Genomic DNA, 13,745 nt, shown 5'->3' on the forward strand with positions numbered 1-13,745 from the left:
ATTCATTGGGAATTGAATACTACATCCATCATACCAGATATTGATGGGTTAGTTTAAGAAAAACAGCGTCAAATATTGCACTAGTTTTATGTTGCCCTTTTTTATTTTTATAATAAAAAATATTAAAAAAAAAGTTTTATTACTCAGGTACATTATCTATATTGGCGATCTTTACCTTTTGATCTGCCTGACTTTCTGCTCATCAGCTATCCTTATTGTTATATCTTATGTGTGGCCCAAGACAATTCCACTTCTTTCAATGTGGCCCAGGAAGGTCAAAAGGTTGGTCTAGCTCTTTCTCCCAGCCACCCTAATACTCCCCAGATGCAGACCTTTTTGTGATTGCTCCATGCAGTCTAATTCCTTAACTCTGATAATTAACTGGAGTCAGACCTTATGATCAATAGTAGCCAAAGAAGAGGGAAAAAAGATTGTATAGTTTTTTTTTTTGGTTTTATAGTTCTACCGTATCTTATCCTGCTGTCTAGTCAATGACCTGTACCCTATTGTAAGTAAGGCTAGGTTGTCTACTGTTATAGGTACACATTTAATTATGTACTATCTCTAACAGGGAAGATTCAGGAAGAAATAGACAATGTTGTTGGACAGAGCCGATGCCCATCGATGGAAGATCGTAGCAAAATGCCATACACAGATGCTGTGATTCATGAGATCCAGCGATTTGCTGATATAGTGCCCCTTGGAGTACCACATGCCACTAGCAAAGACACAGAATTCCGGGGATACAAAATACCAAAGGTTTGAAAATCTGGATGTTTTAAATCCATAACATAAGGATCTATACTAGTCTTCTCATGCAACAAAATCAATATACAAATTGGCCAATTTATCAACTTATAAAACACCTGAGAAATATAAAGCCCATTGGATTACCTCATCCTAATGCTTAAAGTATTAATGTGAAAGTGGTGTGCTATTCAGTGGTAAACCATGTGTACTGTTAAAATATCCATAATAGTAAAACATTCAATAAACATTCAATAAACCAATTCATAACCTTAAAAAACAGAAATTGCAATGTGATGAATTTAAAAACCACACAAAAGGTACCTAATGTGCACCATGGACCAAAAATATCCAAATCAATGTGAAAAACTGTGGACTCATTAATAAAAAGTTCTTCCAATACAAAAAAAATGGGTGAGTCGCTAAAAACATGCAGTCATGTGACCTCCTTAGGGTCCAGTGACGCAACGCGTAAGCGGAGCCAATGACATCAGACTCATTTGTTACATTACTATCCATTTCAGGAAGCTGGGGAGCTGAAGCCCCTCACCGCATACAATAGATTGGATAAGAAAGAATGGATTCCATGTGTTATTATATCTATTGAAATGTGAGTGTTCTAGATAAAACTTTTTAATTAATAAATGTTTTCAAAATCTACTACACTATGAAATCACTCTGTTTATCTATATAATCGTGGAGCTGTTCCACTCTGACCAAAGGAGGATTAAAGGGAAGCCTCAGGACTCCCCCAGGTGGATCGTTACAATATGCACTGCACAATACCTTTGTGCTGCAGCTGTTGTACTCTGACCAAAGGAGGATTAAAGGGAAGCCTGAGGACTCCCCCAGGTGGATCATTACAATATACACTGCACAATACCTTTGTGCTGCAGCTGTACCACTCTGACCAATGGAGGATTACCGGGACGCCTGAGGACTCCCCCAGATGGATCAATACACTATACACTGCACAATACCTTTCTGCTGCAGGTGAGCGTGCATTGCACTCAAAGGTGGAAAGTAGGTGGATGGATTTTGCACATTAAGCACAGATACTTCTGATGAAGAAGCACTGCATGTTTTTGGGGATTCACAAATTATTTTTGTATTGGAAGAACTTTTTATAAATGAGTCCACTGTTTTTTACATTGGTTTGGATATTTTTGGTCCATGGTGCACATTAGGCACTTTTTGTGTAGTTTATAAATGCATTACATTGCAATTTTTGTTTTTTAAGGTTATGAATTGGTTTATTGAATGTTTTACTGTTATGGATATTTCAACGGTACACATGGTTTACACTGAATAGCACACCACTTTCACATTAATATTTATAGTAATTTGTTTATGAGTACTTGATTTTGGTGGGAGCAGCAATTCGCACATTCACTTATGTTATACCTATCTATTTGGAGTTTTTACACTTCAATAGTTAGCCATAGCAGCTCACCAGTCTTTTTACATTACTATTGCTTAAAGTGTTACTAGTGCATTCACTATATCTGGTCTCCCACAGTACATAGAACATGGAAATGCAATTATGTTAGTAAATATAAACTACTAAATACTGTTTGTCATCACAGTATATAGCAGTCTTATGACTTCTATCAGTGTCCAGCCAAGCACTGGTTAAAACTTGTAGGAGTAGTTTTAATTTTGCTCTGACTGTCCTATGAGGCTGCACTGTCTGGACAGTGCTGATTGGAGCTGTGCTGATCACATGCACCTCCCAAAAAAAAAAACTCTCTAGCAATATACACCAAACTAAGCCTGTGCAGAGTGCATCCTAGGGCTCTGTTCTATCAGCAGATGGATTGGGGACAGTTAAGGGAGGGGAGGATCAGAAAAGACAGGATCTAACCCCTTAGGTTCCACAGTGAATATAACAAGCATGCTCTACTTCATATACAGACTGATTTTACTGTTGTGGGTTTAGTAACACTATAAGAGTGCCACCACCTGCAAAACAATTGGTTTATACAGTATTACAAGCCAACTTTTCTCTATTGATTGATCAGTGAGTTTTATCTTTTTCCTAAAGAGTGCATTCTTTTCTTTTTGTTTTCCAAAATCAAGTTTATTGAGAATAACAAAGGTTACAAACATCAAAAAGGAATGACAAACCGATGATGTACAAAATAGAAGATAAACTTTTGTTTGTTACATAGATTATGTGGTATCATGGTATCATTTGATCTAGAGAATGGGTAACAGTGCCATAGTCATAACTTTAAGTCCTGTATAAATCTTTATACATTTTTTTTAAGTACTGTTATATTAGACAGGTTACATTTATACAAGATAAGTATTATTGTTGTAATGTCTGCAAGTTATTAACGAGGATAACAATAGAATCCAACAAAAAGGAAATGTTAATATCTCAACTATATGTTTGCAGGAGCATGGCCTATATGTAAGATAAATATTCACATTGTAGCGGGGTTTCTCTCTATTTGTAAAGGGGGTATGAGTTTATCTATCTGTGTGTGGCCAGCACTAACACACAAAAAAATGGCGGTCGTTAACCACTTAACGACCGCCTACCGGAGATTTACTATGGCAGGCAGCCGCTCCTGGGCAAAGCGACGTAGGTCTACGTCACTCGCTCTCAGGAGGCTAGGCTCATCAGTGGGGAAGCCGATGCATGTGTCAGGCGGCTCCGATTGCCGCCTGACACCCGTGATCATTCCCCGCTGAGAGAGAAGGATAGTCGGCTGTTGTAAACACAGCCGACCGTCCTTCTCCCTGAAATGATTATAAAGATCATGTGATCCTTCTATATAGGATCATATGTCTCTATGGTCATTTCAGAAGCCAGAAACACTCCCCTAGGCTCACATTTAACCCCTTATCACCCATAGTGTTAACCCCTTCCCTGCCAGTGTTGTTATTACAGTAACAGTGCATAATTTTAGCACTGATTACTGTAGTAATGTCACTGGTCCCCCCAAAAGTGTCAAAAATGTCAGGGGTCCAATCTGTCCACCGCAATGTCACAGTCCCGCAAAAAATTGCAGATTGCCGCCATTACTAGTAAAAAAAACAATAAAAATGACCTAAATCTTTCCCGTAGTTAGTAGATGCACCAACTTTTGCGCAAACCAATCAAAATATGCTTATTGCGTTTTTTTTTTTTTTACCACAAATATGTAGCAGAAAACAAATTGGCCTAAAATGTTGAAAAATTTGGATTCTTAATTTTTTTTTTTTGTTGTTGAGAATGTCATATAGCAGAATGTGAAAAATATTGTTTATTTTTTCAAAATTGTCGGTGTTTTTTTGTTTATAGCGTAAAAACTAAAAATCACACAGGTGATCAAATACCACCAAAAGAAAGCTCTATTTGTGAGGAAAAAAAGGATGTGGTTTCGTTTGGGTACATCATCGCACGACCACGCAATTGTCTGTTAAAATAATGCAGTGCCGAATCGCAAAATAGGGCCTGGTCATTAAGGGGGCAAATCCTTCCAGTCTTAAGTTGTTAAAGTATTGTCCCTTTCTTCCCTGTCAGGGATAAAGCCTACTTGGTCTTTAATTATTAAACTTGTAATGAGTGAAAGAAGTCGATTTGCAAGAATTTTGGCAAATATTTGCAGATCTGTGTTTTGAAGTGAGACTGTGCGATAATTTGAGGTTTGATTTGGATCTTTGCTTGCTTTTGGAATGATTGAGATATGTGCTTATAGTAGATTGTTTAGGGGTATTTCAGGATTTGATAATTGATTAAACGCTCGTAAAAAGGGTTGTGTGAGAAGTTCAGGAAACATTTATAGTATGATCTTGAAAAGCCATTAGGGTCAGGGCTTTTCCCTGTTTTCATTTACTTGAGTGCTGTTGTGAATTATTCAGGGGAAAGGGGACTGTCAATGCTATCTGCTTGTTGTTTGGATATAGGTTTTGGGCTATATTGTCGTAGAAAATTGTCGATAATAGTTTGTCGTGTAAGTTTGTTTCCTGGAGGTTGTTGTTCTGAGTAGAGGTTATAAAGATCTGAGTAGTATTGGGCAAAAAGCTTAGCGTCTCTTCACTTGTGAGTGGTGTTTGTCCTAGAGGTGTTTTAATTGAGCGAATAGTTATGTTAGCTTTCTTCGATTGTAACGCTTTTTCTAATAGTTTACCATTTTTGTTACTGTGTTCATAAAATTGTTTTTGAGCCAGTGTATAATTTCTTCTGCCTGAATTCCTCTAATAGAAGGTAACAAGTTTGGGTTAGTTCTTTTAGGGTGTTTTTAGCTTTAGTCATTTTCTGTGTCTTTTCTAGAACTTGGATTTTTTTCAGGAGGGTATCTATTGTGGCATGTTTGCCTCATTTTTGTGCAGTTGTTCTAGAAATTATTAAGCCTCTCACTACACTTTTTGTGAGCTTCCCACTGTGTGAGATGGTTGATATCAGGAGTGTTGTTGTGGACAAAAAATTCAGATATGTGTTTTTAACCACTTTACCACTAGAGCATTTTGCTGTCTTACGTCTGGGCCACTTTTTGCGATTCGGCACTGTGTGACTTTAACTGACAATTGCGCGGTTGTGCGACGCCATACCCAAACGAAATTTACGTCCTTTTTTTCCCACAAACAGAGCTTTCTTTTGGTGGTATTTGACCACCTGTGCGATTTTTACTTTTTGCGCTATAAACAAAAAAAAGCGTAAATTTTGAAAAAACAACAATATTTTTCACATTTTTTTATATGAAATTCCCCCCAAAAAAATGTAAAAATCAAAATTTTTTTAAATTTTTGGCCAATTTGTTTTCTGCTACCTATGTTTGGTAAAAAAATTCACAATAAGCGTATTTTGATTGGTTTGTGCAAAAGTTATTGCGTTTACTAACAAAGGGAAAGATTTCTGTAATTTTTGGTGTTTTTTTTTAACGCGTAATGGCGGCGATCTGGGATTTTTTTTGCCGGACTGCGACATTGCGGCGGACAGATCGGACCCTTGACTGACATTTTTGACACTTTTGGGGGTACCAGTGACATTACTGCAGTAATCAGTGCTATATATATGCACTGTTACTGTAAAAATGACACTGGCAGGGAAGGGGTTAATTTTATTGGAGAGAGAGGGTTTAATGTATGCCTGGTGCTTACTGACGTGTGGGGGGGGGGTGACTGTGTGAGCCATGCTGAACACTCCGATCTGTCACTCCCTGTCACTTGGGAGATCCGCCCGCTTGTGTTTACACAGGCGGGCGGATCTCCACACTAGATCCCCGACGATCGGGGCAGAGCAGCGGCAATCGCCGCTGCTCCTCCCCTGGCCCGACTCCCGCTGTGACTGAATACAGTGGGAGCAAGCCTCCGGCGGCGCGCGAGCGCCGCCCACAAGGGGGAGTGTCCGACGACGTAGGTCTACGTCGTCAGATGATAATGAGTCACTTTGCCGCAGTAGTACAACGGTACTCACTGGCAAAGTGGTTAATGATGGATATTATTGGGATCTGTAAGTAGCGTTGAGTCTAGATGCCATGTTTTTGTGAATTGTGGTTTTTCAGGGAATTTTAATGTTGTAGAGATCGGGTGATGATCTGAAAGGAACATAGGTTCGATTGTTGCTTTTGTGAGTAATGGAAGGTCTTTTTGTGATATCCAAAAATAGCCTATTCTAGAGTACCGTTTTTGAGGCTTGGAGAAAGAAGCAATATCTGCTTCGAGTTTTTTCATATGAATCAGAAGTTTGGATTTTTTTTCCTGGTGTGTTAAGTCCTTTAGTATTTAGAGAGATCAATTTTAGATTTGCCATTTTGGAATTTTCACGAGTCGGTCAAAGTGGATGAGGAGAAAGGGGGAAAAAAAATTATATATTTATCCGTCTGTTAGAAGAGACCTGCTCTTTAGCCTAAAATTATAGATGTTGTAGGAGTATGTCAGCTCAGGCACAACGTACCTTTGCTGTTGTAAGGTGTGGTAGAACAAGGAAAAAAATATGCTTTTAAGCTTAAATTAATATTAAGTGTACGTAAATGTAATAGATTTGATATACACTTGTGGTCCAACAAAGTGCAGAAATGGTTATTTTTTTTCCCCTTTCTCCTCATCCACCTGACCTATTTGTAAAATACATTCTTTTTATGATCTTAATTATGTTCTTGAGTGCATTCTTATGCGGAAGAAGACAGTATTGTCCAAATGTATTTTTACCAAAAAAAATTGTGGCAATAAACACACTTTAACACTCATATATACAGATATAGTTGTTTTCTATAAGTGTAACAGGTCTATTAATCATGGTTCCAGTCCATTTGGGAGTGACTCAAATGAATCAACATTAGAAAACAAGGAGCCAACTTACAATTACCAAAAATCACTTTAGATTCACACAAAAGGAGAATGATTTGGGATGAATTCTAATTCTAACTAGCTACTCTCGGGTATCGCTACCATAGGCGGCACATTATGTGGAAGCAAAGCAAATACTGCTTACAACAATCAGCACTTGAGAATGCTTGCTATCACATGAAAATATTTCCTAACATTCTGAAAAGTTCCAATGGATTTAGATGCAGTGTTACAATTTCCATAGGAAACAACAACCAATTGGTTGGGCGGCACAGTGGTGTAGTGGTTAGCACTTTCACCTAGCAGCAAGAGAGTCACCAGTTCAAATCCCAACCATGACACTACCTGCCTGGAGTTTGCATGTTCTCCCTGTGCCTTCATGGGATTCCTCCGGGTACTCCAGCTTCCTCCCACACTCCAAAAAGACATCCTGGTAGGTTAATTGGATCCTGTATATAAAAAAAAAAAATGTCCCTACTGTGTATGTATGTGAGTTAGGGGCCTTAGATTGTAAGCTCCTTGAGGGCAGGGACTGATGTGAATGTGCAATGTATATGTAAAGCGCTGCGTAAATTGACAGCGCTATATAAGTACCTGAAATAATAATAATAATTGAAGGTTATTATGCACAGCTGGCTGTGATACTGCAGTGATTTTGATTAGTATGAGTGAATTACTAATTGCCATTTCTAGCAGAAGATCTATTCATATGCCTACTTTTCCATCAGATAAAAAATAGTGTTTGTGATTTACAATCATAGAATATCTTGTATCGTTACCTTTTTCTATTTGTACTTTATTTTCAGTTGTGAGAAATGCATAATCAATGTATGTGTAGGGATATCCAGCTAGTTTGCTCATTATGAAAGGTTAAAGGGGTCTTTTGGACTCCAGCTTTGATTTTGGGGAGTGCCTCTGGTCATAGATAGAACTAGCCAATAGTCATTCTGATATTTAATAAGATGAACACAGTGTATGATGTCACCAGTAATATTATTGTCAGTTTTTGGTCTTTGGTTAAATTCAAACATGGGCAAATACATCCCTAATGAAAGGCTCTTTAGTTCTGGTGGTCATTTAGTAAGGGGTTCAATGGATTCCTGTACTAATTCACTTTACTGCTAACAATCCAGAGCCAGTCTGTTTTCTAAAGAATAAAAGCAGGGCTTATATCTGTGGCCGATAGTGGATGAACAAATCCTAAATTTTGTACACACAACAACCCCTCTATGATTCTTTATAAATCTCTACTAAATAGCTTAACAAGAAATGCAAATAAAGTTTGGATGTTCTATTTCAGGCTACAATAGTTTCCCCCCTTCTGAGTTCTGTTCTCAAGGACCCCAAGTATTTTAAGAACCCGGAAGAGTTTGATCCTGGACACTTTCTGGATGAAAATGGTCTCTTTAAGAACAATGATGCCTTTCTGCCATTTTCTACAGGTATTGAAAAGATTTTTGCAACTATGCCAATGTGCCAAAAAACAACTGCTGAGGAACATGACATGTAATATTATTACCATATTGGTTACCAAGAACTTAGCAATAATATTTAATATCAAACATTACAACTCCTTTTAAGATGCCCCAAAATGCATTGCTTATGGTTGTACTTCTTTCTTCAAATTTGGTGCTTTGAATTTTCTTTCTGGTACTAATTTAAAAAGGCTCCCATGAACCTTCTGTGCATGTGATCCGCCTGCTCAGTCCAAATACAAAATTATTGTAGGGATGGGTAATAAAAATGATAGAAGTACAAAAGGAAACCATTACTTATCCTGAAGAAAATTGTTTTCGTGGTTCCTTTCAGCACTGGCCACATGTCTGAATGCCTAGGCATGGGTTTGTGATCTATGCTGGGAAAGGGAAAGAACAGCCTAAACTCCATAACATGAAGATATGCAAAGACCTCAAGGCATGCAACCAGCAATGAAAGGAACACGGAGCAACATTTTTTCCAAAAATTTTAGAATTTCAACTTTTGCATTCTCTTAACTTTTAAATCACTGTGAGACTATTAACCACTTGCCTTCTGTGCACTTAAACACCCTTCCCATCCAGGCCAATTTTCAGCTTTCAGCGCTGTCACACTTTGAATGACAATTGCGCGGTCATGCTACACTGTACCCATATGACATTTTTATCATTTTTTTTCACACAAATAGAGCTTTCTTTTGGTGGTATTTAATCACCTCTGGGTTTTTTATTTCTTACAAAAAAAAAAGAAAAAAGACAGAAAATTTTGAAAAAAAAAAAAAGTTTTTCTTATTTTCTGCGAGTAAATTTTGAAAATAAATTTTTCTCCTTCACTGATGTGCGCTGATGAGGCGGCACTGATGGGCACTGATAGGTGGCACTTATGGGCACTGATGAGGTGGCACTTATGGGCACTGATGAGGTACTAATATGCCGCACTGATAGGCGGCATTGATAGGCGGCACTGAGAGGCGGCACTGATGAGCACTGATAGGCGGCACTGATGAGCACTGATAGGCGGCACTGCTGGGCACTGAGAGGTGGCACTGCTGGGCACTGAGAGGTGGCACTGCTGGGCACTGAGAGGCGGCACTGACGGGCACTGATAGGCGGCACTGATGGGCACTGGCGGATGGCACTGGACACTGACGGGTGGCACTGATGAGCGGCACTGATGGGCAGCACCATCAGTGCCCACACTCAGTGCCCATAGTGCTGCCAGTCAGTGCTCATCAGTGCTTAGATGAGCAGGCACTGATGGGCACTGACTAGCAGCACTATGGGCACTGATTGTGGGCATTGATGGGGGGCACTGATGGCGGGCACTGTGGGCACTGATGGGGGGGCACTGTGTGTGTGTTTTTACCTCTAGTAATCAGGGCACTGGTGATCAGTGCCCTGATTACATTCTCCTGTGTCCCCGGCGGTGTGAGGCTCCCCCTCCTTCCTCACACTGCAGGCTCCGTGTGAGGAAGGAGCGCCGGCGATGAGAGATGATCTCATATGTTTACATATGAGATCATCGCTCATTGGACGGCCCGATCACGTGGTGAATGGCCGCTGTGATTGGCCATTCACCACGATCTGTGATCGGCCGTGTCCAAGGGACACGGCCGACACAGATTTCCCCCGCAGCGCGCTCGCGGGAGCGCGCGGGGGGCGTGTCACTGGGAGGCCGTTTAAAAACGGCCTCCCGAAAATTCGAGTCCGCGCTGCAGCCGTATATAGGCTGTAGCGCGGATGGGGGAAGGTTAACAAAGGTTTTTCAGAGAAAGGTCCTTTTCAGAGAAGCCTATCCTACCCACACCTAACAAATATACCTCCATTTTCTCCACCAGCCCATCCCCCACGGTTATTGCCTTTTGTTTCACTTGACCCTCTCTTCTAGATTGTAAGCTCTAATGAGCAGGGCCCTCTAGTTCCTCCTGTTTTGAATTGTATTGTAACTGTATTGTCTTCCCTCACATTGTAAAGCGCTGCGCAAACTGTTGGCGATACATAAATCCTGTAAAATCCTGTAAAATAATAATAATGTTAACATGTGATTCAATTTCACCAATGTTGCCGTTTCAGAAAAAAAATCTCTTTTTCTCTACAAATATTTTAAATTTCTATGTCTCTAACACACAAGTTTGAGCTTTAAATAATTTAGTATTTTTTTTTTTCTCATGCTATTTTTAAGTATGAAGCTAGTTTAAATGTTATTGAATCATTTATTTTTTTCACAGGGAAAAGAATTTGTCTCGGGGAAGGTTTGGCTCGAATGGAGATCTTCCTTTTCTTGACTACCATACTGCAAAAGTTTTCACTAAAAACAAATAGGGCTCCTGAAGATATTGACATAACTCCGGAACCTGGAAAAAATGGTGTTTTACCTCGTTCATATCAGATGTATGTGGAGACCAGATAGCAGAGCCTTTTTAATAAATCATTTACCAATAAATTTGTCCACTTTTTCTCAACTTGCTTGACCATAATGTGCATTTGTACACAGTGATATTACAGTGAACAATTTAATATGCCATTATCAAGGAAAGAGCAAAATAAACTAATAGGAGAGAAAGCTATCATAGCACATGAAAACATGCTAAAAGGGCCTCTCAAGTAATATTATTCCATGTGTATCACTGCCCCCTAGAGAACTGCTGAGAATTACACTTTCTGGATTCCCCTGAGTTACCCATAGCAACTGAGAGCACATAAACGGCATTGAAAGTTCTTGGGTCAGTCAATAATCAATCCAGGGCGTGTTGGTTTTTTTGTATTTTATTTAGAACTTGGATAGGAGAAGCAGTGAGTGGGATACTCCAACTAGTAAATGTGCACAACTCTGAGGACAACTGATTGTAGAATGTGGCAAAGCCGCTGCTTCATCTTGCCACTGAAGTGAAGTTAAGATTACTGTTCCCGCTTGAATACTCTCTTTGGGGTAATAACTTGGCACCCTCTTTACACTCACTGCCTGTGTGCTGACACCCGTCTGCTGACTCTAACCACTGGAGTGGTCCCCTTCCTGGGCAGACCCCTTGGCAAGCTTCCCATGGACACTGTTTTTCCAGAGTTGCTATGCCTACACCTCTACAGTCAGCTTCCACTGGACCTTTGGGTTCAGCCACACTTTTTGGTTCACTAGGCCGACTGCCCATGATCACCTTTACAGCTGCAGAAGAGAAGACAGCCTTTACCCTCCTTCTGGGACTTGGCTTCCCACCCAAAGACCCCCTGTCACATGTGCCCTTGGCTTTTATAGTCTATCCCAGGATGCACCACTGTTTGTGCCAACCCACTGGGACAGCCACAAAAGTCTGTGTGTCACTGGCTGGGTTTCCTCCACTGTCCAACATGCTCCCCTATTGGACGCAGTGGGGAAACTCCCTCAGCCCAGATGAATCACACACTGGACACATGCAACAGGCCTAACTACGAATCCTGCTCCCTGATAAGCAGAAAAGCCACAACGTTTTACCTGTCACTCTCCTGATAAGCAGGCAAAGTAAAATATGCTACCTATTTAGCACCTAACTAGGAGGGTGCTACACATGTTATTTATTTAATATGTGATTTGGCAAGACCTTAAGTATAGACGTCCAGGCAACACTATGTGCATGAGGCTGAAAACTAGCTTCTTACATTAGGCACATTCAATTAGCCTCACCACTAGAGTTGAGCGGACACCTGGATGTCCGTGTTCGGCGGGTTCGGCCGAACTTTAAAAAAAAGTCCGGGTCCGTGTCCCGGACTTTTGCCGAACTTTTCCCGGACACTGAACCCCATTGAAGTCAATGGGGACCCGAACTTTCAGGCACTAAAATGGCTCTAAAACACCAATGGAAAGGGCTAGAGTGCTGCAAATGGCAGCAAAACGTAGGTAAGAGCATGGCAAGTGCTCTGCAAACAAATGTGGATAGGGAAATAACTTAAAACAACAAAAAAAACAGAAAAATAAAACAATGTTCTTCATCTCTGAAGGACGAGGCCCATATGGAGTAGGAGGGAGGTTGAGGTGGTGGTGGATGTGGCGGTGTCATAGGCGTGTGCACAGGGTGTGCCGGGTGTACCTGGGCACACCCTAATCACCTAGGGCACATAGCATTATCGCTCTGTTTGGCAGTGAGGAGATGGGAAAGATCTCCCTCAGACCTGCTCTGCTCCATTTCTCTTTGCCAGCAGGGAGGGTAATGTATCGGGGCCATGTACATGTAGGCAAACACATGCATGTGTATTTAAACTTTGGGGTGCACACCCTAATGCAATAGGCTGCGCACACCTATGGGCGGTGTAGGTGGAAAAAGCGGTGGCGGAGGCCCAGGGCCGGATTAAGAGCATCATGGGCTTGGTGCTGAGGATTTTGAAGGGCCTTAAGGGCCGTGCCTTGGCATGCACCCAGAGGAGGAAGGGTGCAGCCATGCATGCCTAATTCAACATGGGATGCTGTCTCTGAAGCCCATAAACACATCCATGCATTGGCAACTGTCCCTCCTTGTCCGGCCTTCGTGCTGTGTGGGGAGGTTCTGAGGGAGCTGCCTGGGGAAGCGAGCATAGAAGCCAGACTTCTGTGTTTACAAGTGACAGAAGAGCGGTAACAGTGAATATGGCCAACCCGGGGCCTATATAAAGGTAGGGGCCTGGAGCTGCAGCTCCAATAGCCCCTACGTTAATCTGGCCCTGAGGAGGACGAGGTAGCCAACACTGCTTCTTTTCACAAATTTAAAATGAGGGTACACCCCAAAAGAGTGAGAAAGAGCAAACATAGAACAATGGCTGGGTAAGGTCGGTATCCATTGCTATTCTGCACAAGGTATGGAAAAGTCCCGTGGGATCCATACCTGGTTCATTTTAATGAACGTGAGCTTGTCCACATTGTCTCTGGACAGGCGGCTGCGCTTGTCTGTGATAACGCCCCCAGCCATGCTAAATACCCGTTCAGATAATACACTGGCTGCAGGGCACGCCAGCACCTCCGAGGCGTAAAGGGCAAGCTCAGGCCATGTGCCCAACTTGAAGACCCAGAAGTTGAAGGGGGCAGACCCCTCATTCAGTACGTCTAGGCGTGTGCACACATACTGCTCCACCATGTTGGGAAAAATCCTGCCTCCTGCTAAGACGTTCCATCTGAGCTGCTGGTGCTGCTGTTTGTTGTGGCGTGCTGACAAAGCTTTTCCACATTTCGGCCATGCTAACCCTGCCTTCTGAGGTGCTGGCGGTGCCCTGGTTGCGTTGGCGACCTCTTCCTCCTCCTCTGCC

The 13,745-nt window shown here is 41.4% G+C and overlaps 1 protein-coding gene across 1 annotated transcript in view; it reads left to right on the top strand.

Annotated features, from left to right (window-relative positions):
• LOC309560467 (uncharacterized protein) overlaps positions 1-13,745 on the top strand; it is a gene marked incomplete at its 3' end in the record, with an annotated part of 138,152 nt that overhangs the window by 54,466 nt on the left and 69,941 nt on the right. The window contains exons 8-10 of the mRNA XM_082264100.1: positions 572-759; positions 8,327-8,468; positions 10,730-10,892. Coding sequence (XP_082120226.1) covers positions 572-759; positions 8,327-8,468; positions 10,730-10,892 — 493 coding nt within the window. The remainder of the gene's footprint in view (positions 1-571; positions 760-8,326; positions 8,469-10,729; positions 10,893-13,745) is intronic.

The sequence above is a fragment of the Pelophylax lessonae genome (genome assembly GCF_965119305.1).
Source record: "Pelophylax lessonae genome assembly, chromosome: 7".
NCBI lineage: Eukaryota > Metazoa > Chordata > Amphibia > Anura > Ranidae > Pelophylax > Pelophylax lessonae.